Below are 26,152 nucleotides of genomic sequence, written 5' to 3'. Positions count from 1 at the left end.
TCATTCGTTTTTTTTCTTCTGTGTTGTAGGTTCAAATTGATGAGCGACACGCCTCTTCTTGTTTGGGGTTTCTCTTCTCTCGTTTTTTTGTACTGGGCTCCCATTATAAACTAATCTAATTTGTTGTGCGTCTCGCGATTCGCATTGCGGATGACAATCTGTGTCTGAGTTTGGCTAACGAGCCGACTTCGAGGCTTCTCGCTTGGCTTTTATGCAGTTTAATTCGCAAATCAAACAACCGCAGGGCAGATCGCAAATTCACGCATACGTATAAGTAAATTAAAAATAAATTTATGTTCTGGCCAAAGGCGTTGGCCGGGACGAACTCTCAGGATGCGTGTGTGTCTGTGTGTTGTGTGTGAGTGAGTAAACGGGTTGTGGCTCCGCTCGAATGCAAATCCAATTAAAATTGCCTAACTCTGGCAGCGGCTTCAAGAGGGTCGATATCAAAAACTGCATTGGCTGCTGCTGCTGCTGCTTGTGTTGCTGTTGCTGGCGCTAAGCCGTAAAGCGGCGCTGTGCGCTGATTTAAAACACTGCGGGGCGTGCTTATTGATTAAATACAAATTGCATTCATTCATCATCAGCTGCGCTCTGCTTGCTGCTGCTGTTGCTGCTTTGGCAATTAAATTACACTTTGTAGTTGAGCCTCTGCACATAATTCGCTCGTTTCTCAACCTATAAAACACAATTAAGCTGCCAAGGCGAAACGGCATTCAGCCGCAAAACACACTTAACAAAGCAATTAATACAGTACACTAGTTTCAAAATTACGCGCGTAGTTGCAAGCAAGTTGGCAGCTTTCAAGCGTGTGGCAACGCTTTCGCAGTTCGCATGGCAACTCTGCTTGCTTAGCAATGGTTGGCAGCGCGTACTATTGAATATTTGAATAATAAAATTAAAAAATAGAAAAGCGCTAAATATTTAATATTATTTTAATAAATTATTAATTATTTCAATGCTAGTTTCTACACTGGTGAACTAATTTCTATCTTCTTCTTTTCCTGGTAGTGCTACCATTTTAATGTGTTTTGGTATATTTTTGCATGGTCTGATGGTATATGTTTGCATTGACTGTGCGGTCACACTGCTGGCCAGCTGTTGCGTTGGATTCCGAGAGAGAGCAAAACGCGTAACACAAAGCTGAGCGTATTTTTTTGCGCTGTTGATTAATTAATATTGGTTGTGCATTGAGTGGCGCAACAATAATAAACAAGAAGAACGCATGAAAGCGCACAACTCAGCGAAACAACTGTTGATAAAATTGAAGCGAGTTAAATAGCTGCTGAATAAAAGTGATTTAAACAAGTTGTTGACATTCCACGCCTGCCATGCAACGCAACGCAGATGATCGCCAGCAGTTGGTGGACCATCAGGAGGAGCCAGCAAACGATGAGCCCATGTTGAGCGGGGATGGAGATGAAGGAGGTGGCGGAGGAGCGGCCTTTGTGCCCGCCTTTTCGCCACACAGAGATGAGTATAACATCGATGATGAGCGATGCCTGCTGGAGCGGGAGCATGATGAAGTGGTGCTGATGAGCACTGCTCCCAGCTCAGGCTCGGCTTTGACCTACTGCGTGTTCTATCTGCTGGGCATTGGCACCATGACACCATGGAATTTCTTTGTGACCGCAGAGGATGTAAGTGAATGATGCCACCCGCACCATCTCCATTCACAACAATTGATTATAAAGGGAAGCAAGTGATAGATGAGAGTGAACGACTGCGAGATACCCGTTAATTAAAATGTCATTAATTGCATGACATCATTTACTATTACGGTACTGAATTATATTCAGCTTACAGTTGCATTAAGTTGGAATACCCTTTTAGGCTTTGGGTACCGGTATAAAAAGCAAAGTGCACATAACATTTGCTTTGTAGTCTAAGGTTTTTCTTATCGCTCTCTCTCTCTTTCTCTCTCGCTAGCTTCCCGTTTATTGCATTGTTGTTGTTTTGTTTTGTTATTATCGTCTTTAGTTTTTCTTTGTTTACGCCACTTTTGGTTGACTCAATCCAAGTCGAGCCAAGTCATCCCCCCCTTGGCACCATCTGCTCAACGTGACACCCTCATCTCATGCTCCATTTCATTCACAGTATTGGAAGTACAAGTTCCGCAACACAACATCGAATAACACCTTCGATGTGGATGAGCTGACGCCTCTACAGAAGAGTTTCACCTGCGATCTAACCTTGACTGCCACCATTTCGGGCACCACATTCCTATTGCTCAATGCCGTCTATGGTCATCATGTCACACTGCGGGCCAAGATGCTGGGCACGCTCTGCACCATCTTGGTGTTGTTTGGCATCACGACGGGATTCGTTGAGGTCAACACGGACAAGTGGCAGGAGCAATTCTTTCTCATCACACTCATCATTGTCGTTGTACTTAACTGTGAGTAGTTGATTTAATAATGAATGTTTACTTAATTAGAACTGTTCACTTTTTGTAGAGAAGTTAAGATTGTTAAGAGGCAAGTTTTATCGGAGGTGATATCTCCGTCTACATGGAGTATATAAGTAAATCTTCTGTTCATTTGCATAATTAACTATCAGAAACTATGCTTAAAAGATAGTGATATCTCCCCCATAAAAGTTACTACGAAGAATCAAATTAATTGCATGAATCTTAAATGAAGCTTGAATAAGTGTATTTTTCATTGATTCTCAAAACTTAAGGATTGTACCAACATAAAAGTTGAAAATAGAAGATAAAAGACAACAGTTATTTGCTCCTTCATTTTATTTTGATTCTCAAAATTTCTGATAGAAAAGCAACATAAACATATAAGATAGAAGATATTAAGTAATTAAAGTGAATATAGAATTGCAGTTATCTGTCCGCATAAAGCTATAAGTTCGTCTGTCCATAAACAATTAGAACACAGCAACTATAATATTTCTTAAATTCCGATAATATGTAATATATTCCCAAGACTTCATAACGATCTGACTATGAAGAAAGAAACAAGAAATGAAAGTCTTTATTGCACTTTATAAAGTCATCTTCAACATTAACTTGTAAAGCAAATGTGAACAGTTCTGTTGAAGTGAGCACTTTTATTTCCCTTACTAATGATGTAAATGTTTTTAGGTTCTGCAGCCACAATGTCAGGAGCTTTGTACGGCGTCGCTGGACTGTTTCCCTCGGAGTACATGACAGCTGTGGTCAGTGGACAAGCCTTGGGTGGCATTCTAACTGCCCTGGCCTTCATTCTCGTGCTGGCCTTTGATGCTGGTCCTTCGGCGACGGCATTTGTGTTCTTTTGCATGGGCGCAGTGCTGATCTTCTTCTGCATCGTCAGCTACATTGCAATGAGCAGACAGGCGTACTTCAAGTACTATCTGGAGGGCGGAGATAAGTACAAAGTGATTAGTGCTCAGCCATCGCACAGTCGCAACGAGGTGTCAGAGACGGGCGTGCCCCTCGAGCCAATACTGCGGCAAGTGATGAGCAAGATCTACATTCATGTTGTGTGTCTGGCTCTGCTCTATGCAACGACGCTTTCGGTTTATCCGGCGGTGACGATACTCATGCAGTCGGAGTACTCAGCCAACCACACAGAGTGGAGCGGTAAGTTAGCTGATTTATTATAGAGTAAGAATCTTGAAAAATACTTTCTTAATAGATTAGTCAGGTCATTTGACTATGTCGAATATATATATATAAAAAAGTAATATATTTGTATAGTATTTTTAAATATGATTAATTTTATTAGGTGTGAGTTGTTAGTTAGTTTTACAGCAGTTTAAAATGCACTGCGACCACAAAATATAGATTCATTTTAAATGACGAGAAAGTAAAAGCTTAGAATAGACATAGACAGAAGTTATTGTACCAATCTCATTCTTAGGCAAAATAAAACAATCCTGTTTATAAAGTTTATTATAAATTCCAAATTTGTTCAAAATATTCTCAGTTACAAAGTAAACATATTCGGTATTCGGTTTAGTTTTAAATTTGGTATAATCGTATATGAGTGGGTTTATTTCATGAGTTATTTGATAATTTTCTTGATATCGAATGAGAAGAAACATTTGCGTAATCATACAAACACTATAATTTTTTATTTCGGGCAATTATTCTTTTCCAAGTAATACAAAATACTTGAGGGCTTTGCTGTCGCATGTTCAATCCCAGACTTTATCAAGATCTACAAGAAAAATCTTAAAAATGTTGAAGCGTGATGCAATTACATATAGGATTATAGGATTTGTTGAATTATATGAGAAATTGTTAAAATCGTAAATCAAAATGCAATCAAAATTAATCACTCCTTTTTTTTCTTAGATGTCTACTATCTGCCCGTGGTGAACTACTTGTTCTTCAATTGTGGCGACTACTTTGGCCGTTTGATCGCTGGATTCTTGGAGCGTCCGACGAATCAACACACAACGCTTCTCCTCACCGTGGTGCGCATCATCCTGGTCCCGTGCTTCCTGCTCTCGAACAGTAGTGAGCATCACTTTCTGCCCATTTTGGTGCAGCACGATTACACGTTCATTGCCATGATCATCGTGTTTGCCCTGTCCAACGGTTATCTGACGAATATCCTGCTCATCATGGCGCCGCGCAGCGTGGAGCAGCACGAGAAGGAGTTGGCCTCATCCATAATGGCCGCCTCCTTGAGTGTGGGCATGGCCATTGGCTCGGTATTGAGTCTGGCATTCGTGCAGATGTTGTGATTGTTTTAATAATGTCTCAAAAGGTGCCTTAGATAGATTTCATGTTTTACAACTTGACATAGCTGAATGAATTTTGTATGTGTTATTTTAATTAATTGTAATTGTAATGCTCAAGTTTGCCAATGTCTGCAAAGCTTGCGACATATCAAAAGTGAAATTATTTATGTGTCCAGCGTTCTGTACGTTAATGTCTTACCTGTAAGTTAATACGTTTTTATACACTCGAACAAGATAATCAAAAATAAATGTAAGCTTCGTTTTTAAGGTTATTCACTTTGTTCAACGTTTATTATGGTATTTGTTTTTTTTTATCTGCAGATCACAACAACAATGTGGATTAAATTTAGGTTCAATTCTCTTTTTCTTCTGTATTTAAATTGTATGCCATTTTCGTATATTTTATATGAACTCCATTGCAAATATTTAACTAACATAGTTTTGCACATCAAATTGGAAAGTTATATTTGATTTTGTTTTTATTTTTCCCTAATGTGCCCAGCTGCCGCTCAAATTCAAATGTCAACTATCGGCGCGTTGCCAATTGGACTGTGTCCAACTGATTTCAACCTAGTGGCAACGCCAGATTAATTCCCTTCCGTTACTTCGCTTGCAGTTGCTCTGCACTTGTTGCGCGTTTAAATAAAAAAAATTGTGTTTAATGTTTAATTTGTGCGCGTAAAAGTATGTAAATGTAAAGTCGGTGTGGTTTGCGTTTCGTGGATACTCGTTGGTCGTTAATTAGTGTCGTAGTTTTCTTTTTAATCGCATTGCAAAAATTTTGCAAAAAATTCGCGTGTGTGTGCGTGCAAAGGAGCCGCGCGCGCATTTTTTTCAGTGCTTGTGAGTGTGAGTGTAGTGTCAGTGTGGGTGCTCCAATAAGCAAGCTGCAAGGCTTAAATTAAAATGTGTGCAAGCATTTGTTTAATATCAATTGGAGCCCTAGTGTTGTGTTTAAAATGCGCTTTGCAATAATTTGCAAATTCGGCATTGGCAGAAAGCCAGTGCACGCATTTTGTCATTTTTTTTTTGTGTTAGTGTGAGTGCGCGTCATCCTTTAATGATAGAGGCATTGCAAAAATTTTGCAGTCTTCGCGTGTGTGTGTGCGAAAAGAAGCCGCGCGCGAGCATTTTTTTTGTGCTTATGTGTGAGTGTTAGTGTGGGTGCTCCTGTAGGCAAGCTACAAAACTGAAATGAAAATGTGTGCAAGCATTTATATCATATAAATTGAGCCCAAGTGTTGTGTTTAAAATGTGTGTTGCAATAATTTGCAAATTCTGCATGGGCAGAAAGCCAGTGCATGCATTTTTTATATTTTTTTCTTGTGTGTTAGAGTGAGTGCGCGACACCGGTAAAGTTAGAGGCTGCCATCTTGGTTTTCGATTTGTGCGTCGTTTTGTGTGTGTGTGTGTTAATTGAAGGCCAGCATTGCGACGAACCTAATTTGCTGTCCCTTTTCGACTTGCGATGACAAGATGTGCTGTTGTTGTTGTAAAGGTAAGTCTTTTGCGCTTTTAAACATATTTGACAGAAAAAAAAGCAAACGGCAAGGCTTTCGGGCACATGGGTTGCAATATTTGAAATTCACATTTAAAACGTATTTAACTGGGAATGTACTTGTGTGGTGCACAATTGTAAAAGTGAATATGCAATTGTCTGCTTAATTCAAAAGTTATTTAGTTTGTAAATTCTTTTTTGCTTTTGCAAGTTCAGTTAACAATGGGAGTTCTTTAATATGCATACATTACGTACAATAAATATGTTCTAGGTCTGGTCTAAACATTCATTTAGCTAAATTGTTATTCCATTTTAATTATTATTAATATTATTATTGATGTAATGTTTATATAGTAATACTTATGCAACAACAAATTCGTTTGTTGTTTGGGTTTGGAATATATCCATAAATTTATTTAATAACATTCAATTTGTTTGTCAGGGCCTAAATTGTTGTTTTTTTCTTTCAATTTTGTTTGCTTTTTGGTGTTAAACACCGTTTTTGCTTGTTAGTTACCAATTTCGTATATTTAGTGTTTTTTTTTTTACTTTTCACTTAACTTATTTTTTATGAAACACACACACAAGAGAACAACAACGAATATCGATTAAAGCATAATCAAAGAATTGTGGATGAGGGGGCGAGGGGGAGGCGCATGCATTGTTAAGGAAAAGCAAAAGAAATGAAGATTTGAAATAAGCGCTGCAACTACAACAACAATAACGTGAACAACAAGAACAAGAACAACAACAACAACAACGACAACACACAGATACAGACAGAGAGTTAGTTATGCTTATGGACATATGTACATACATACAACACCAAAAACTATTACAATACTTTATTTGTTATACTCTGTTATACTATTGAATCGTGGGCCAATTACTGTTATACATATATAACATACACATAGATATGAAAAAAGTGCTAAACACACTTGTTCGCTAAACACCGATAGACACATTAACACAAAGAACATTATCATCATGATGATCATCGTGGGGATGATCATTATGAGTTTACTATGAAAAAAAACACACACATACTTATATATTGTATTCACCTATTTTTTGGGGGATGGGATTGTGGATGGTTTTGGGGGCGAGGGCGGGGCAGGGTAATAATATTGCTTGCCGCTATTTGTTGGATTTCTTCTGGTATTGTACAACAACAAGAGTAACTCTACTTTTAACACATTACACAACATCAATTTAGTGGGATTCGGATTTAGAGAGGGGCAGGGTGGAAGGAAATTTCATCAAATTCTCTAGCTTTTGGAAAGTATTCGATTTCTTTTTTGTTAGTATAGGAAATTACAACATCTAAGGTGGTTCTGCCGTCCAGTGAAATGTTCTTTCAACTTGAGTTTTTTATAGTTGGTTTAAAGTCGCATTTCGCAATTTGTTTTTCGTTTTGTTTCGTTTTTGATTTGTTTTGATTTGCTCTCATTTTACATGTATGCATACATCATATATTGTATAGACTTTTTGTGGACTTAGCACATGTAATGCTGAAATTTTGGATTTCGTTACAAGGCAGCTTGGGTTTTACCTAATCAAATCAAATGATAATCGTAGATTGGTTACAAACAAAGGGTTCCACATTAAAAGATATTCTCCTGCTTCTTTTTCTGCTTCATTTTCATATTAAATTTTCCTTCTTAGTTTTTGTTTTGTTGGTTTTGATTGTCGCTAGAAGCGTGAACAGTTTCGCAGTGCTGCTCAAACTGTAGCACGCTTTAATTTTTTGTTGATACTTGATATTTGGTGTTGTAGGTTGTGCGTTGTCTGTGTGCGTGTGTGTGTGTGTGTGCATGTGTGAATTGTGGGGAAAGAGGGGGAAAAGAATACACGAAAGAAAGTTGTTCTTTTGTTTTTCTTCTTATTTTTCCGACAAAATAAAAACAGTTGGACAGAGAATTGTTTATTAGAGGTTTTTCATTGAGTAAAAACTAAACTAAAGAACTAAAAAAAATAGTAAGTAATAGTATAGTGACTAAAAACAAGCATAAATAAATATATAGTTTGTTGAGCCAACCAAAGAAATTGACTAAATGTTGGCATTTTAGACTTGTGCTTTCTTTTGTTTTGCGCGAGATTCGATTCACAATTTTTGTGCAAGAGCATTAACAAATAATATACACATCATATATAGTATATTGTATATATGTTTAAATTAATGTAAAAGTAAAAAAAGTAATACACACAACCACATTTAATAGTAGAAAATGGAGCACATATTTAGCATCCTTCATTCCTCATCGTCATCGGCATCGTCATCATTCATCAATCAATCCTTTTCTACTTTCCTGCTCGTTTTACAAGTAGTTTTTTTTTGTTTAAATAAATATATGTATATAGTTTATGCTTAAAAGGTTAGACACTCAGAGTTTCAGCGAATAGTTCGAATAGGAAGAAACCGTAGTATGGTGCGGCATAGAGATATAGATACATACATATACAGTACATGGATATAAATACACCGACTGTTACAGTTACACTACATAGACATAGAGAGAGAGATAGTACAGCTAGTTTGTTCAGTAAGAAAAACGTATTTCTCAGTTATAAAACTAATGCGAGTCGCGATCCCAATGATCGATCGATCGATCTCCCCTAACGCTACGAAGACTTGTTTTTTGTTTTTTTGCTTTCTTTTTTCTGTTTTTTGTTTTTCTTTTTTTTTGTGTTTTGCCGGGAATACTGAAAACCGAAGAACAACTTTGCAACTATGATGCCATTAAAAAAAGATCCTCTGTAATCCACTTGATTTTGGATTTACGTCTTCATCTCCGTTGTCGCCGATGCGGCCGTAATGCTATTGTGCGATTTGGCCGGGGATATGGCCATGGCACCACCGCCAGCACCACCGCCGACGGCACCGCCAACATCCAGGCTGAGTGTGAGATTATTGCCAGAGATTGTGGAGTTTGTGACACCGCCAGAGGCAGCGGACGCTGCTGAACAGCCATGATGATGCGGCCCATGGAAGAGCACCAGGAAGCCACTGTTCGAGACGCAGCTGCGAGATTCCGCATCCTTGTCCAGTATTTGACGCGCCTGCAAAGCAAATTACACGATGAGCAGGATATTCAAGTTGATTTCTTGATTTCGTACCTTTGAGCGATGTTCTGCGAGACCATTGCGCACTGCATCGTGCGTCTTCTGCAGTTCATCCGTGCGCTTGTCAAATGTCTGCTTGAGACGCACACGTTCTGCTACGCCTCGCTCCACCACAGAGCTGGCCACCTCTCGTTTCATTCTGTCGAAGAGAGAGAGAGAGAGATTAGGAATATTAATCAGATATTATCATCTTAATCTTGCTTTTGAAGAACTTGTTTCTTGCTTCATGAATAAAAGACCGTGTAGGTTTGTAGAATGTTTTCTCTATCTAGAAATCAAAAGATATTTTAAATTCGTGAACCCTACCTGACCAGCTCGTCACGATCTCTGTGCACGGTGGCCAAGTTCTTGACCTCGTTGCGTCGCGCCTCCTGCAGCTGATGCATCACCTCGCCGGTCACCTTGTCGAGCGACGCCTTCAGCTGCTTCATTTGACTAGTCTGCGAGTTCTTTAGCACCTTCTCCGCTGCCGTGTAGATGGCCTCATGGTACTTCTCCTGCAGTTCCCGATACTGGGATGTATACTCACGGCACGCGTAGCGCAGTCGCGACTCTTGGGTGCCTTCGAGGCTACTGGAGCCGGTAGCCTCTTCGCTGAGTTCGCCGGCGCCGGCGCTCTCCTCGCTGCTGTCGCCTAGATCGAGAGGGCAGGGGGGAACTTCGATGCCGGGCTCGCTGTATGGAGAGAAACAATTACTAATTTCAATGGCGTCGTCTGGAAGTGCTCCCAGTAAAGAACCCACAAAGTCGCCCGCTGCACACTTACAGACTCTTGTTGCTGAGGCGCTTCACCAGCTTGTTGGTGATGGTGAATTTGGGTTTCTTGCCGCCATCGAGGGGACTCATCTTTTGGCCAGCGATCTTGAGCTTCTCCTTGTCGTGTTTCTTGCGCAACGATTCGAGCTTCTTCTCCATCTCCAGACGCTTCTCGCGCACCGATTTGTGATCGAGTATTTTCTCCAATGGTTCCGCCAACACCTGCTCGACATCAAACTGCGAGGATTCCACCTGTCTGATGGATGTGGTCACGGATTGATCCAGCGAATGCTGATGCTGAATGCCAGTTGTGACAATCGATACATTGTCATCGTTGTGGCGTCCGCCATCGGTGCGATCGGCGGGCATCTCGACGCTGAGAGCAGCGACTGTGGAAATGCTGGCGCGATGCTTGGGTGAGGTGGCTAACGATTCAACCGGACGTAGTTCCTTCTTTTGGCCACCTACTTGGACGAAAACGACTGGAGGATCAGAGACATTCGAGCAGAAAGAGCAGAGAGCGAAGAGACAGCGAGAGAGAGAAAGACAGAGAGAGCAAGAGAGCGAGCGAGAAAAATAGTTGGGGAATAAAAGGAAAAAGTGGAGTCGGAAGTTTTTGTTGGGTGCAGTTTGTGTGTCCGTCAACCGTTTTTAATTTTTTGTTTTGTGTGGTGTTTATAGATTGTGTGTTTGGTGGTTTTTGGGGGGTTGGTGGGTGCGTGTGCGGTGGTTGTGGTTGTGGTGGTGGTGGTGGTGGTGGTGGTTTAACCAAATCCAAAATCCAAAAGTTTTTAACCGAAAGTTACATTTGACATACAAAAGAAAAGTAGAAAGAAAAGAAAGTAAATTAAAACGCAACTCGGAATGCTACACAGAGTCGTCCTCAATCGACTACATAACAGACTAAGAGGCAACTACAAAACGAACAACTTACACGACTTGGACAGATCCTCATCCGCATTGGCCACCGCATCCGTGTCGTCGGTCAGCACCGACAGCTGAATGTCGCGCTTCTCCAGCTCGCTCTGATACTTGATGGGATTGGCCAACGCCTCGGCAAAGTTGGACAGATCGTCGGGCACGTAGTCCTTGACAACGACGCACAAGAAGAGCGAAGCCAGCGCAATGGGTTGTCCTACCTCGGAGCGGAGATTCACATGACGATAGCCGGGACAAAGACCGATAACGGGCAGCACTCGATGACCAATTAACTTGCCACTCTCCTCGTAGGCTGCCACACGAATGCTGGCCAGTTCCGGAAGCACCACCTTTTTGAAGACGAAGGGATCTTCATCGTAGACCGGATTCATGCCATTATCGCGCACTGTCTTGGTGCGAAACTTCTTGCGCACCGTATCCGCAGGCAGACCGTACATATCCACCTCGACGAAGGTGTTGACACGCTTGTCGGTGAGAAACTGACCGGAGAGCACAGTGATGGAGACGGTGCCCGCAATGATGCCGTCCACGGTGCTCTCGGCGAAGGGATCGAGTCGTCGGTCGGAGCGTCGCATGAATTCTGGCTTTAGCAGATATCCGGAGCGTGCGTTGTACTCGAAGATGCCCAGATTTAGTTGCATGGCCAGATCGAGTGTCTGGAAATTGAGTGCGACCAGCTGGCAGCCAGCATTCCAGAAGAGTTGCGGCATAAAGTTGGAGCTATCGAAGCGTGTGCCGGCGGGATAAACTCTCGACAACTGATGCTTGTTGTAGTTGACAAACTCAATGGGTCGCTCCTTGAGCAGCGTCGTTGCCTGCTTCTCATCAAACGAGGACATTTCATAGCAGCGGTTCTTCTCTGTAAATAAGTATAGGAAGGTTATCAGTGGGAGTTTTGTTTAAGTCTGACTTGGACTCACTTTCTGCATTCTCGAAGGAGCTAAAGTGAATGGGCTGCACGTAGTTGACCAGCGCTGAGATCTCGGCACCCGCCTCGGTTTCCTTTTGTGCCTTCTCTGGAGGTGGCTCGTTGCCGCTGGGCAGACTGGGCGTTGTATTGGGCAGGGATTCATCGTCGCTGGAGCTGTCCGAGTCGGAGGAGCCAGTGCTGTCCTTTGAGCTCTGTCGGATTTGCTGCGAATTTAAACAGACAAAGCACAAAATTGGTCAAAATCCAAAGCTAAGCTCTTAAATTGGATGTGAAGGCGAGTGGCGAGCGGCGAGCGAAAACAGCTGCCAATATAAAAGCCATTATAAGGTTGTATCTGCAGCTGCGGAGGAAAGCGAACGGAGTCAATGGGGTCGATAATGCAAGCAGCGCATAATGGCAAGAAAATCGCGCAGATTATGTTGCCCTTCGGGGGCAGAAAGGACGAAGGAGCAGCGCACAATGGAGTGCATATCGCACAATACATTGTGCATTGCATAAAGTCATTCATAATGCAAGGACAACGATGGCAGCAGCAGTCTCAACAGTCTCAATTCCCTTTCTCCATTTCGATTTTCCCATTGACGTCGCGCATTGAATCGATTTCGCTTTCAAAAGGCAACACCAGCTATAATTGTGACAGCTTTCTGCTTTATCCGACAGTTGTTCCTCTATTTACTCTCGACTCTCCATTCTTCACTCTCATCGACCCTGACCGCAACGCATCTGCATCTCGTGTGGCTAATGAGCCCAAAAATGCAGTCCAGTGCAGCTCAAACTGCGATGTATGAGTGGTGTTGTGTGTGTGTGCTCTGGACTCTCTGGCCACAACGGAAGAGCAACATCCGTTGCCATTAGCTCACATTTGAGCCCCACACACAACTCGTCGGTCGTTGGTTTTGGTTTCGGTTTGCGTCCTCTGCCTCTGCCTCTGGTTATGCAACAGCGCCCCCAAAAATCATGAATAATGTTGTGCTCTAATAGCAAACTGTGCAATTAAATTAATATGCATAATGCTCGTGAGGCTCACAGAGCCATTAAACCCCGTACATTGACCAAGGATATGGACACCACTTTGTTGACAGCCGCATGGGAGCCGTTGAAGTGGGAGTTTTCATTAAGATAACTAATATCTTTAATCTTGCTGAGTTTACACAACTCATTCGGGCTCTATTTGAAAAGCATTCGTTATGCTGCAGTCTGATTTAGTTGAGTTCAAGCTTAAGATTAACATTTGGTTTGCAAATTAGTGAAGACGGAATTAGTGATGGTAGGAATACTCAAGGAATTGAACCTGTTGAGGACTTACTTTGAACTTGAGTTAACTTGAGACGAGACGAATTTTAAGCAAATTGAAGATTTTTAGTAAAAGAATATTCGAGGAATAGGACTTACTTTAAAATTGATTGAACTTGAGTTAATTTAAGACCAATTTAAGTCGAATTTCATTGCATTTTTATGGCAGTTTCTTTAGAGCTTAGTTGAAAGTGGACAAAATTCACAGCAACTCGTTAAAATGCGCTTTATAACTGATCTAAAGTCCATTCAATTGCGTTATCAAACCGCTGAACTCGTGAAAAGACGAATTCGAGGAATTTATTGAACTTTGTTGATTTTTCGCGGAAGACTTTAAAGGGCTACTAACTGATTTCTTAATGGAGACGCACATTTAATTTGGAACAAGTCGCTGTGATGCTTTTAGCCACAGTTATCTTCACTTATCTCGTTCCGGCGGGCATCAGGATGCCTCATTATTATCGTCATCAATTGTTGAGTTGAGTTGAGTCGAGGAACCCTTTTTCTGGTTAACGCTTCGTTGACTGTCACTGGTCATCAAACAGCTCTCGAATTTATCCATTTATGTGCGGGTGTGTGGGCGTGTGGAGGAGGAGTGTGTGTGTGTGTGTGTGTGTTGGTATGGCGCTGTCATTACGACATATGTAAACTCAGAGCGTAAACACCGACAACGACGACAATCAACATCAAAAACAACAACCGTAATACTCTTTTGCTCTCGCTTTGCTGCGTGGGCGTGGGAAGCTAAGGTCAAAGGAGGTGAGGAGAGAGGGGAGAACGGGAGAATGGGGAGTGTTGTGTACACACAGAGATAAACAGTGCGACAAATCAAGCGAGTCCCACGTTGGCATCGCAAATAGAGAAAGGAACGTGTGCGTGTGCTGCTATTAAATGCAATTACAGGCATGCTCACACACACACACATTCGCACACTTCAGTCACACCCACACACATACACACTTGAGCTTTGCTTTTATACTTATACTTACTTGCAGTGGCGGCGCATGTCCTCCTCCTCCTCCTGCTCCGCTGACAATGTCGCCATTTGCGGCGCCTGTCAATGCGCGTCCTGCCGCCGCTCCGCCTCCTTCGTCCTGCGCTGCGGCAGCCACTTGTTGCGCATTGGCAGCTGCCGCCGCAGCTGAAGCCGCCTTGGCTGCCGCATCAACTGCAGATTGAAGCAAGAAGAGGGGAAAAAATGTTATTGAATAAATAGGAATTGCAATTGCAATGCCAACGGCAGTGGCTGTCGAAGTGGCATAAAAAATACAATTATACATAAAAATGGAATGCAAATCGAAATAAATGTAAATATATTACAATTTTTTGTTCACACAAGTTGTCAAAAGCAAAAAGCTTTTTAAATAATTGCCCAGTACAATAAATAATAAAATAAATTAATCGCATTACACTCTCTCTTGTATAATATTGCGGATAGCAGCAGCAGGAGATTGGTGAAGAGAGAGAGAGGGGAAAAGACCTTGCACAGGCGCAGCCAATTGCTCTGGGATTAGGTTGGGTGCGAGGGCGACGAAAATGATTGCCAGACCAGACATATTCCCTGGCAATTGCCATGCTGCTGCTGTGTTCAACTGGGATCTGCAAGTTGCTCCCGACTGCGGCTGCGGCTGCGACTGCGACTGCAGCCAGTGGCAAAAGTCATTTGCATTTATAAATTGGCTTTTTGCAATTCATGAGCGAAATGTCAACTCAACTGGCGCTGTTCCCGAGAGGGAGGGGGGCGGCAAGGGCGTGGCTAAATTGTGCAGTTGTGCATGCAAATGGCTCCTGCAGGACACGCAGTGTTCAACAGGACGTTGTCGCTGTCTCTGCGGCCCATTAGCCAGGCGGGCAGGCACCAAGCCAATGCCATGCCAACGCCAACTAAATACATTTATATGCAAAATACTAATAAAACTTTATACGAGTGCGGAACACCAGACAGTCAGTGCACAAGATGAAGGGTTAAAACTGCCCCTTAAACTATACACATAACATATGGGCGAGATAAAGTACTCGGTAATCGTGGCTGGTAGACAAAACTCTGTTGTAAAGCTGAGCACAACTTGTTCGCAACTAAAACAGATTTGCATTCACCGAGTATCTTATTATATACCCTTTAAAGATAAAGATAGTAGAAGGTAGTATAGACTAATTTCTTTGTTTAGCATGGTGTTGATAGTATTCTTTGTACTTTAGATTCGATATTTTGTAGAAATTATCGTAACTTTTTATTAAAGAAGGGTTGTCTTGAATTGAAGCGATATAATTCAAAATATTCTTCGTACTTTGGGTTCGAGTTTTGTTGAAATTTTTGTTACTTTTCAATAAGAGTGTTCTTGAATGAACGCGATTAAATTGAAAATATTCTTTGTACATTGAGTTCGATTTTAGTTGGATTTATTATTACTATTTATTGAAGAAGCGTGTTCATTAATCGTAGTGATCAATCACTCAATGCGTGTTGTAAGTTAAGCAAAATAAATTAAAGGAAGATTAACTTGAGCAGCTCAGCAGGTCGAGGGCTTTAGCACTTTGTGTGGTTGTGTGTGTATGTGTGTGCTGGCTTATCTAAATACTTTTCTTGGGAATAAAGTTGGAATATAGTTGGGAAAACACGTTAAGAAGTATGGCTAAGCAGTAAGAAGAAGTAAGAAGAAGTAAGAAGTACTACGAGTAGTCTATGCAAAGAACAACAAAAGACAGCTGCGTGCGTGGAGCTCATTTGCATTTGCCAGGTGCTAAACAAAGAAAACATCGAGGCGGGCGGAGACGGTGAAAAGGGCGTGATGATGCCGTCGTAACATATGTAGCATCAGCAGCAAAACAATAACATCAATAACAATAACAACAACAACAACAAGAACAACAACTACACGAGAATACAAAAGTTAGTTGGCATTACGCATACGCCATGTATGGCAACCGAAACTCACCTGAGTTGGCTGTTGTGAGTTTATTGCTGGCAGCTGGCGTTCCCTGTCCCAACGCCGACGGCTTCTTGTGATGATGGTGATGGTGATGATGATGCTTCTTCTTGTTCTTGATGATGATCTTGCGACGCAGCATCGATGGCGGCGGCAAATCCAAATTGGGTTCCAATGGATGCGAATCCAGCGGCTTGTCCAGCAGCATATCGCCAAAGATTTCGCGGCAATAATTGGCAATTTTCGCCTATAACAGAGAATGAATTTTGGGGAAAAGGCAAGTTAGTTGCTTAACTGTCTGCTAACTGAAATTTGATGAGTTTTTCCTCCCCCGAAAAAAATGAAAGAGAAGAGGAAATCAAGTTGAGGCATTCACGTATGTTGATAACTTTCGTGTGGCTTCGTTTGCTTCTGTTTACCTGTGTTCCCCATGGTAAATTTAGTTTATATTACTACTTTTAATGGTTAAACTTTCGCACAGTGGCCCCTCTTTGCCCCCTCCCCCCTCGCAAGTTTTGCTTTGCGTCGGCCCATAAAAAGTTTGCCTTTGTTATTATCTCGTGGAGCTGAAGCATCAGGCAATTACCTTTGGAGTGGCTTCTGAGATTTACCACGGCGCACAGTTCGCTGTGTGCTCTTTCCCCTCTTTCTACTCCCCTCCTCTCACTTGCCCCGATCCCTGAGCTGGGACTACATACATGTGAGCGTGTAAGTTCTCTGTTTGCCCACTGACGGATTGTTTGCCTACAGCGGGAGCAGAGGGGGAGAGAGAGAGAGGCCTCGTCATTCAGCCACTGTTTTATTAGTTTAGGACGCGTTACTTTCTGACTGGCAACTGTTGTCGAAATGCGGGTCAATATTCACCTGTTGCCTGGGATTGCAGTGATTCTCAAAACTTAATATCACAGGGTATTCGGATGTTTTAAATGCACTCTCCGCGATGGCCTCAAGCACGTCCTTGGCAAAGATTTCGGGCACAAACGTGTAGCCATGGACGATGACTGGCTCTTCGGTGCGACCATTCCAAAAGTCTAGCTCGACGCATCTGGAACAAAAAACACATTGAATGTGAAGCGATAAAATTAACTGACGAAAATCCACAAAAAATGGTTCAAGCATAAAAATTGTTTATCAGACGACGCAGCGCAAACAACCAACAAAAAAAAAAAAGAAGCGAAAAACAGCAATGCGCGAAAAAATAAAGAAAAGAGAAACGTTTAAAATGTCCTTGGCTGCGGCAGCGGAACGACTTTTGCGTCAATAAATTTTGTGATGTGTGTGCATCATCAACGTCAACGGCGACGCCACCAGCGACGCCGGCAGCGACAGCAACAGAGAGTCAGCCATGTTGATGATGAAAATGGCGGCAGTAAAAATGGCGACCATGCAATTTCCGTTGTGCTAAAAGGCAACGCAGCAGCAAAAATGCACAAAACACCTGACACATTGTATGTAGATGTGAGTGTGACGACTCTATGAGTGTGTGTGTGTGTGAATGTGTGTCAGTATGTGTAGAGTGGCCTTCAATGGACAGCGTAAAGTCGCATCAAGGTCACGGCCAGCATCCAAACTGACCGCAACAGACATTTGTATTCATGTGTATGTCCCATTTAATTGCGTCATTAAAAGCACCTTACGGCCACGCCCACTTGCCGCCTGTCATGGCGTGTGGTGTCGTGTGCTTGAGTGGACACTCACCTGCAGCCGGCGAGAAGGCATTGCCTGTATATTTCCACAGAGGATTTGCCCGTCAGCTGATGGCCAGTTAGGTAGGTGTTGTGTGAGGAGTTGATGAAGTAGTGCGACAGCGGGTGATCCATATCATCGCAGAGATCAAGCTTATTGGGCGCCATGATTGGATTATCATCGCCCATGAGATACCTTTGGGATAAAGTGAAAGAAAGGTGGGAAGAGAAGTGGTTAGCTTATGTTTATCATAGAGTAACAACATTTTGAATGTGAAAGTACAAGTTCTTTTTAGTCAGACAGCAATTTCAATAAGTTGCACTTCGCATAGCTCAAGGCGTTAACAAACTTGTGAAGCGGCACTCGTTGTGTGTTTTATATTCTGCATATGTGAAGGACGCAACGCATCCTCAGCACTTTCGTCCCCCTCTGCGTGCCGTCTTAGCCTTCGTCTTCGTCTTTTGCGCGTCATATGCAAGGCGCGTGCTGTTGTGTGCTTGAAGTACCGTGAAGTGACTCTAACAGGCGCGTTGCCTGAGCTGGATAAGCTGTCAGTCAGTCGCAGGCCCCGAGGCCTACCTCCGACTACCGACTGCCTAACAATGTTTGCAGTATGAAGAGCAGGGCGGGGAAGGGAGGTAGAGAGAGAGAGAGAGAGGGAGAGAGACTCACCTCAAAAAGCCATCCAAGCTGAGTTGGCCCTTTTGTGCGTTAAACTTGTTGGGCTCGTATTGTTGAATGAGTTCTTTGGCGCGAGCAGGATTTGCATATGGATAGAGTATCTCATTGAGGCGCGGATCGCGTTGCGTCTTGTTGAGGAACTCCACCAGCTGAGCGATGGACATGCATTTGCGCTTTGCCTTGTCTGTGCCACAACTAAAACAAAAGAGATTGGGTTAGAGGTTAGACTACAGTTGACTACAAAGGGTCACTCACATGGTGTCGAAGAGACGTTCGACTTCGGAACGCTGCGTCAGATATTTGTACAGATTGTAAAAGTCCTCAAATTGAAATTTCGCCACCGATATGCTATCGACTTTGCCCGATGGCAAGCCGGTCACGTCCAGCGCCTTCTCGACACGTTTCCGATCCTCTTTATTCTGCGCAAAAAGTTTAATGATGCTAAAGTGGTCACGACCAGGAAAACACAGACGAGGCGAGGTGTGTGTTAAGGGTATCAGCCAGACAATGCGGTTGGTGTTGATGATGTTGTGTTGTCGTCGTCGTCAGTGATGCATGAGCCACGTTTCGGCCACATTGAATTGTTGCGTCGCCAGAAAGTCAACCCAGTGGACAGAGTGTAAGTGTGAGAGGGATAGGAATAAAGTGTAAAGAAAGAAATTGGCGTAAATTTCAATTTTCTAGGCAACACTTAACAAATATTGTCAAATGCTTCAACGCACAATGCACAAAAGCCAACCCCAAGCTCAAGCCCAACCCCAAGCCCAAGCCCAAAACTTTGACAACAACCCAGCTGGGTTCACGGTCGAGTCATAGAGTTGGGGTCAAACTTGAGAGTTGGGGTTAGGGTTGGGATTACTACTACTACACTGCGACAGTGGCAATTACTTTTTCACTGGTATGCGTCCGCTTTTGTCCACCTGCAGACAGAGCTTTGTGTGGGCCTTCTGCAGGAACATAATCGCCGAGCCATTCAGCTGGGCCAGGCTGTAGGCCAGTTTGATGAGGCCATCCGACCAGATCTGCAAAAAGACAAAAAAACACAAACAAGCCAAAGGGTATAAGGTCAGACTCTCGACAGTTGGCAAATGCAAATAAATCACTTGAGATTTCTTAAATTCACAATCACAATCGAAGCTATCCAAAAAGTGGTTGTGTCAAGCTCAGTTCAGTGTATCAAAGTGAGACCTTAAAAGGGTTAACCAAGTCAACTCTGATTTCATAAAGTCCCAAGAGTAGCTGCAAATTGAAGGCAAAAGCTTCTTCGGAATATCATTGAATAAACTCAACGTTGCAGAATAAATTCAAATGTTCCGATTGTGCCACATTCCACTGCCAAAAAAAAACTAAAAGCTCTACTTAGTGGTTGAACTGTTTCTGTTTCCTCTGCGAATCATTGACTACATACAAAAAACTATATAACTTTAGCAATTTGTGGTCTATAGTAACTAAGAGGGAAAAAACTAATAGCCTCCTCCTACTCTCAGTCAATTTGAGTTGTTGCAACATGCATTGCCAAAAGCTGCATGTTTGTTTACTTTGTTTATATTATACATACATATATTTGTGGTGCCCGAAATTCCGTAAAAGTTTATGAAATTTTGGCATCCAGTTTTGTTTATAGAAATGTGCGCGACGCGTGCCAAAAATAATAACAATAACAACGCACATGCCAGCTCACCAACCTCCCCTCCCTTGTCCACGTCCCCACTCTCCGTCTCCGCTTCCGACTGCGGCGTGTTAAAATATAGAACATTGATTTTGACCAGGCCAAGAGCGAAGTAGGAGCAAGGACGCTTAGTTGCGACTGTGTCCAGTCAGACATACAATAGAGGGTGTGGCCCACACTCGCACACACACTCATACTCTCACTCACACTCACATTCATACACACAACAGCAAGCCATTATGTTAAATCAATAAAATGTGTTCCGTCAGTTATATTTTTACGCGCATTTGGCAAACGGTTAAAAATAGCCCAACGACCGACGACCGACAACTGAGGACAGGTGTGTCCCAAGGTGTCCCAATCGACTCGACTTCAAATCGCTTTTAACAGTTCTTTCGATTCCCAAATGTCTTTGACCCACTTTCTGAGCTATCAATCTATTGACTATTTCTTCGCATTGAACATTTCGAATGTCGTCAAGTTGTCAATTGGCCATAATGAAGAGCAGCTGTTGAGCACTGGAGCATTGCCAAACGAAAACTAAAAACGCTTTAGATTGCTTTTTTGTTGTTCGCACTTACCTGTGCAATGTCCCGTCGCGTGCAGCAAAAGTTGACAAATGTCATGTTAACAAAATCAGAGCCATGGCAAATGGTGACGGTCTTCTCCTCGAGCGTATCCTGTGGCCCCAGCGTCACAATCTGTCGCAGCTTAGCGTCCTGCAATGAAAAAGCATAGCATTAGTATGACTGTTATTAATTACCAGAGCCAAGATGAAGTTTTATGACCCAACTGGAAGCCATTTGCTCAGCCTCAGCCTCAGTCTTAGTTGTAAACCACCGAGAGAGAGAGGCTAAAACTCATTTAGCTGCTCGTAAAGCAAATAACTGTGCAGGCAAAAAAGGATAAGAGGACTACTTACAACAGGGCATCATATTTCAATTAAATATCAGCAAATAGATTTACGAGTCGCAGCGCAATACAAGTCTTAAACAATGCGACCAATGGGCCACACCCAGCAAATCAACCCATCTAAACAATGGCAACAAGCGGACAGCGCCAACGATAGAGAGTGACAGAAAAAAACCACAACTAGGTTAAATGCAAATCAACCCGATGGCCAGATAATCACGCAACATGTTCTACAAAACTGAACCAAGTGTGAAAGTGGCACAACTCAACTATGGGATACCATAACAATAACGAGTAGAAACATCACGACTCTACACTTTGTTTTCTAGAGTAATTTTCAGTAAAATCCTTCTCAATGTAATTCCCAAACTTCCACAGCTTAAGGGATAATTGCAGTACAATGTGTGAAAAATCCGAGCAATGTGTGATCATTTTTATGTGGATGACGAAATTGCAGCTAGGACAAGACAATGTCCCGGATATTGCAAGAGCTGCATGCTCCCTTAAAGTAGTCTTAACCATTTGATGGCAATAGGGTATAAATATAAAATGGAGCAAGAGATGGCAAGAGAGTAGAAACTGCAGCAGGACAAGCGACTGTTTGGCGAGACAAGCGGCGGTATTAGTTTTGGCTTTGTTGTCAGTTTAGCAGTTGGTCGTGTTCCAACCAACTAACCAAGACTGACTGACTGACTAACTGACTGACTGACTGACTGACTGAGTGGCAGTTGCAGTGTCAGTCAGCAGCCTGGGGCGCTTATCTCCAGCAACTGTCGACCGTCGACTGTTGACTGCATTGTTGCTGCCACCCGCTGGCAAGTCCAACATGCAGCTTTAGGATTATCAGCGTCCTTTAAAATGCATGACACTAACACACACACAAACAGCAGGGATGTAAAAGGGGCAACGGAAGCGGGAGCATGATTTTGGCATTAACTTTCGGGCTGGTCATGTCTTGATATTTACAGTAAACCCAGCAGCACAGCGTACAACATGTGTGTGCACTTCCGATGTCGAGACAGTTGACAAACTGCTGGATAACGGACAACTGTCAGTGACAAATATGTGGTTCTTGTTGTGTGTGTGAGTATGCTGTGGGTGTATTCGTATGTGCTGAATGTTAATCATGAATATTTTAATATACGAATTCTCGCACTCACGCTGCGACCATGTGAAACAAATATTATCCTTAGAGAAAAGCCGATAAAATTCAATAGTTGAGCACTAAAATAAGTTAGCATATGCTCGACTACAAACTACTCTGTCTCTGTCTTTATGATCGTTGATTGATTAAGCTGTCAGCTGATATCTGATCGGTTTCAGCCAACGCTTTGGCAACTTAATCCACTTTGAAAGTGTCCGCAATATCCTGATACTTTCTCGATGACTTTGCCAGTTGACAAGCCAAGTCAAAGGCCATGTCCATGCCAGAAAATTGAGTAAACTCCAGGTCAAAGCTGCTTTCAATGCAAAACGGGGCTAATAATGAGTTGTTGTTGGAATTTGAGCAAGTGCGTTTACCCACTGATTGACTGACACGGAGAGCAGAGCCTGACAGGCATTGGCATAAGCACGAGACTGGTCTTGTGTGTGTGTCAAAAGATAAGGGTGAGGAGCGAAGAGTTGCTGGCCAAACGTTTAGTATCCGTTTTGGTAAAAGTTCCCTTGGCGCGTGGCCATAAAAACCGGCTGTGAGCTGCCTCTGTCTCTGGCTCACATGGTTTTTGGCCAGGCTTATCTGCCGCCGCGTCATAATTTGCTTTTAACTAAAAACTAATTCGGGCAAATTTGTCGCTCTGAATAATGTAAGAGCCCAGACAAACACAGACGCAAGGTACACAAGTATAAAACTGGCAAGGGAACAGGTACAACAACAGACAGCGAGGACTTTCGCGAGGAAGCGTAAAGCGGAAATGACTACGGTGATTATCTTAATTGCTTCTCACGCAGCTCACAGCTTACAGCTCGCGCCTGTGTCTGCCTCCGCATCGGCCTCTATCTTTGCGCTCCTCTGTCTCTGCCTGTGTCTGCGTGGGAGCACTGCTAATCCTTTGGCTCTGCACGAAATTTGAATTTTAAGAACCCTCATTATGTAGCCAGGCATGGTTAGGCACAGCCTGAAGCCTCAAGTCTGCAGCCCTGACGTATATAAATTTAGACCGTTTCTCCCCATTACCACCACCCAGCAAGTCCTTTATTGATTTTAAAAGGTGCTAATAAATTGAATACCAAATGCCTCGACTATCCCTATTTCACTCCTCTTTTTCGCTCTGTCATTCGGATTTTTATTTGCTTTATAAAATTTTTGTTCGGTTCTTGTCATTTTTTATTTGTTCGTTGTAAACTAAAATTAGGTAAAAATTAAAGTACAGAAAAATTAAAACAAAAAAACTGTTTTGGCCAAGTCCAGAAATACCAAAAAAAGAAAAGAAAGGAAAACAAAGAGTTTTAAGTGTTGGTTCAGAATGCGCAACCAGAAAGTGGAAGAGCAAACCTTAAGGCGACTTACGCCCTACAATGTGATGCGTTTGCAAAACTGCAAATCCTTCAAGTTTCGCAAAGGCGAAATGTATCCCAACATCAGGCCACCGGTATCGCAATGCAGCCCCAACCATACTTTCACCCTGCTATCGTCCACAATGGAAGCCAACGGCTGTGGACCCATCGATCCTACGTTGCTTGAGCAAACTACGGATAATCCCTATGCCGATAGCATGCCAAAGGTACCAAAGAAGCTGATTGCGCCGCCAGAATATCCCTGTAGGGATAAAGGGCGGAGACTCCATGCGCAGGTTTTGGGAGATGCAGAAATGGCAGAGAAGTGGAGCAAACTAACGCCTAGAGAACTGATACGTATGCACAACTGCAAGACGCATGTGTATCAGAAAACAGAGACATATCAGTCCATTAGGCCGCCAGTGTCGCGTTGTAGTGTGGGAAAGACGGCCGAGTGGCTGGTCGATGCTCTCGAGGATAATTGTTGTAGCCGCCTGTTCGATATGGAGCAGGACGATATCTTAGACGTGTGGAAGCAAAGTCCGCACAAGCACACTCTTAGCTTTTACGGCGTTGGCCCCGGTATTCCTCCACCTGAGGCAGTTGTCTTCAATAAGGTAATTTCAAAGTGCCTCGACAAGGTCAACACCCCGAAACCCGCAAGAGAAACGTACACTTCCCCTAAATTAAAGCAGAAACTGCCATCCAGGAAAACTGTGCCGTGCGGCGGCCTGGTGCTAAATCAACCATTGTTGGCTGTAAAGCTCAGTAAGATGCCAAACGTGAAGAGGAAATTGAATGCAAAAGAAGCGCTCGATTATCTTTACTGCTCGCGTCCTGCAAACGCTGAAGTAACTTTTCTCGATGAGAAGAGGATCGGCTTAAATGCAGCTCTTGATATGGAGAGACCAGTTGCAAAATCACGACATAGTCTTAGGAGGAAGCAATACTATTGTGATTTAAAATGCGGACTTCCCGAGAACAAGTGCACAGATCTCGAGTGGATGAAGTATAAGGCATCACCTGAGCCATATAATGAGGCCTTCAAACAGGAGATGGAGGAAATGGAGCAAGATATCGAGCCGGAGCCAAAGAATTACGATGAGCTTTACGATGAATTGCTAACTTGTTTTGAGGATGATACAAACATAGATCCTGCATGTGAACTTTATAAACGATGCTGTTGGAAGTCCACGCAAGACGGTTCAGAGGATGGTAGTGGAAATGTGCCCACTGCAGGAGGAGGATGTGTTCCAGGCAGAAAGCCTCCTGGAAAAAGCTCTAGTAGACACAGTGGTAAGGAAGAGATTGAGCAACCCGATAAAGATGGGCCTGGAAAGCTGGTACCAGAAAAGGATAAGGAAAAGCCCAAGGTTACGATAGATAGTCCAGACAAAACAGATAAGGATAAGCCTGATAAAAAGCCCGGCAAACAGAGACCTGATAAAGACAAAACTAATGATGATCAACTAGAGGATGAAGACAAACCAGATAAGGGAAAACCTCATAAGAAACCCGCTAAAGATAAGCCACATAAAGATAAAGATGATACTACAAAAAACGATTTGGGGAAACCTTCAAAGGATGATAAAGATAAGGGGAAGGATACAGATAAAGATAAAAGTAAGGATACAGATAAAGATAAAATAAAGGATAAAGATAAAGATAAAAGTAAGGATAAACTTGGCTACGAGTCGGACGACGAAAAAGGCAAAAAACCTCCGAAAAAAACTAGCAAATCAGGTGACGAATTTGTTGAGGAGACAACTCCTCCTGCTCCTCCTATTGCAGTACCAATTGATGTACCGTCAAAGGATAAGATCACAGATTTTTTTAAAGAAAAGCCAGAAGGTTACAAGAAACCGTCTAAAAAGCCTTCTAAAATATGGAAACCACCTGGAAGAAAACCAAGTAATATCAAGAAACCCCCGAAGACTGATGAGAAACCAGCTGAGGAGCCTGTCAAGGACTGTCCTTGCGAGATCTGCGAGTTTATGAGACGTCGCTTTCACGAGCCCGACTCGCCTCTCATTATCGAGATGAAGCGAAGAGAGAAGCGTCGGCAGCTCAAAGAGTATTATAGGCAAATGTGTTGTCGCCAAAGCCCTCAGGCTCCTCAGTATCGAGCTCCATTGCACAAATGTGATCCCATCGAGTGCGACGATACGTTTTGCCTTAATCCCAAGCTGGCCGAGTATAGTGACTGCTTGGATGCGATGTATAAGCTGCAACAGCTATTGGGCCCCAAGCATTGCATTGTGGACAATGAGCTGAGGTTCAATCTGGAGGATCTTAAGCGTCGCATCTGTAAACGCTTTTGTGAATGTTTGTAGAAAGTCGTATCTATCTATATACATATGTCTTTTGTATCGATCAGTGCGTATACGTAATGGGTTGATTCTGGTATATATATTGCTGTTTGTGTGTATTCATAAATTTCCTTCTCTTTAAGCAAAAGTATAGAATTGTGTTTTATTTTCTATTGAATTTAGCAGCCTGCCTACTTTAAGTCTTCAGTCTCGTCTGACAGATATATCCCGTCAGCTTATGAG

General features: G+C 42.8%; 3 protein-coding genes across 7 annotated transcripts in view; 2 read left to right on the top strand and 1 right to left on the bottom strand.

The window, feature by feature from the left end:
* Positions 1-1,106: 1,106 nt before the first annotated feature.
* LOC133850961 (equilibrative nucleoside transporter 1) lies at positions 1,107-4,958 on the top strand. The gene is made up of 4 exons (XM_062287235.1): positions 1,107-1,640; positions 2,098-2,398; positions 3,098-3,577; positions 4,295-4,958. The coding sequence occupies exons 1-4, from the start codon at positions 1,332-1,334 to the stop codon at positions 4,687-4,689; spliced, it is 1,485 nt and encodes a 494-aa protein (XP_062143219.1). The 5' UTR covers positions 1,107-1,331; the 3' UTR covers positions 4,690-4,958.
* A 1,755-nt stretch (positions 4,959-6,713) lies between these two features.
* Positions 6,714-26,152, bottom strand: part of LOC133850953 (1-phosphatidylinositol 4,5-bisphosphate phosphodiesterase classes I and II) — a 62,467-nt gene continuing 43,028 nt past the window's right edge. For 2 of the 5 annotated variants that reach the window (XM_062287216.1, XM_062287217.1), the window contains exons 4-17: positions 20,774-20,911; positions 19,412-19,545; positions 18,779-18,964; positions 18,515-18,718; positions 17,855-18,037; positions 17,021-17,201; positions 16,166-16,403; positions 14,219-14,397; positions 11,926-12,139; positions 11,001-11,864; positions 10,077-10,548; positions 9,617-10,006; positions 9,305-9,449; positions 6,714-9,247 (exon numbers count right to left, since the gene is read on the bottom strand). In XM_062287216.1, coding sequence (XP_062143200.1) covers positions 8,966-9,247; positions 9,305-9,449; positions 9,617-10,006; positions 10,077-10,548; positions 11,001-11,864; positions 11,926-12,139; positions 14,219-14,397; positions 16,166-16,403; positions 17,021-17,201; positions 17,855-18,037; positions 18,515-18,718; positions 18,779-18,964; positions 19,412-19,545; positions 20,774-20,911 — 3,810 coding nt within the window. In that variant the 3' untranslated portion in view covers positions 6,714-8,965. The remainder of the gene's footprint in view (positions 9,248-9,304; positions 9,450-9,616; positions 10,007-10,076; positions 10,549-11,000; positions 11,865-11,925; positions 12,140-14,218; positions 14,398-16,165; positions 16,404-17,020; positions 17,202-17,854; positions 18,038-18,514; positions 18,719-18,778; positions 18,965-19,411; positions 19,546-20,773; positions 20,912-26,152) is intronic. The other 3 variants (XM_062287219.1, XM_062287218.1, XM_062287220.1) reach the window with 3 other exon arrangements.
* LOC133850958 (uncharacterized) lies at positions 23,419-26,057 on the top strand. Its single transcript, XM_062287231.1, has one exon. The coding sequence runs from the start codon at positions 23,570-23,572 to the stop codon at positions 25,931-25,933; it is 2,364 nt and encodes a 787-aa protein (XP_062143215.1). The 5' UTR covers positions 23,419-23,569; the 3' UTR covers positions 25,934-26,057.

The sequence above is a fragment of the Drosophila sulfurigaster genome, chromosome 2L, assembly GCF_023558435.1.
Source record: "Drosophila sulfurigaster albostrigata strain 15112-1811.04 chromosome 2L, ASM2355843v2, whole genome shotgun sequence".
Taxonomy (NCBI): Eukaryota; Metazoa; Arthropoda; class Insecta; order Diptera; family Drosophilidae; genus Drosophila; species Drosophila sulfurigaster.
This window is presented reverse-complemented; position numbering and strand designations above follow the sequence as displayed.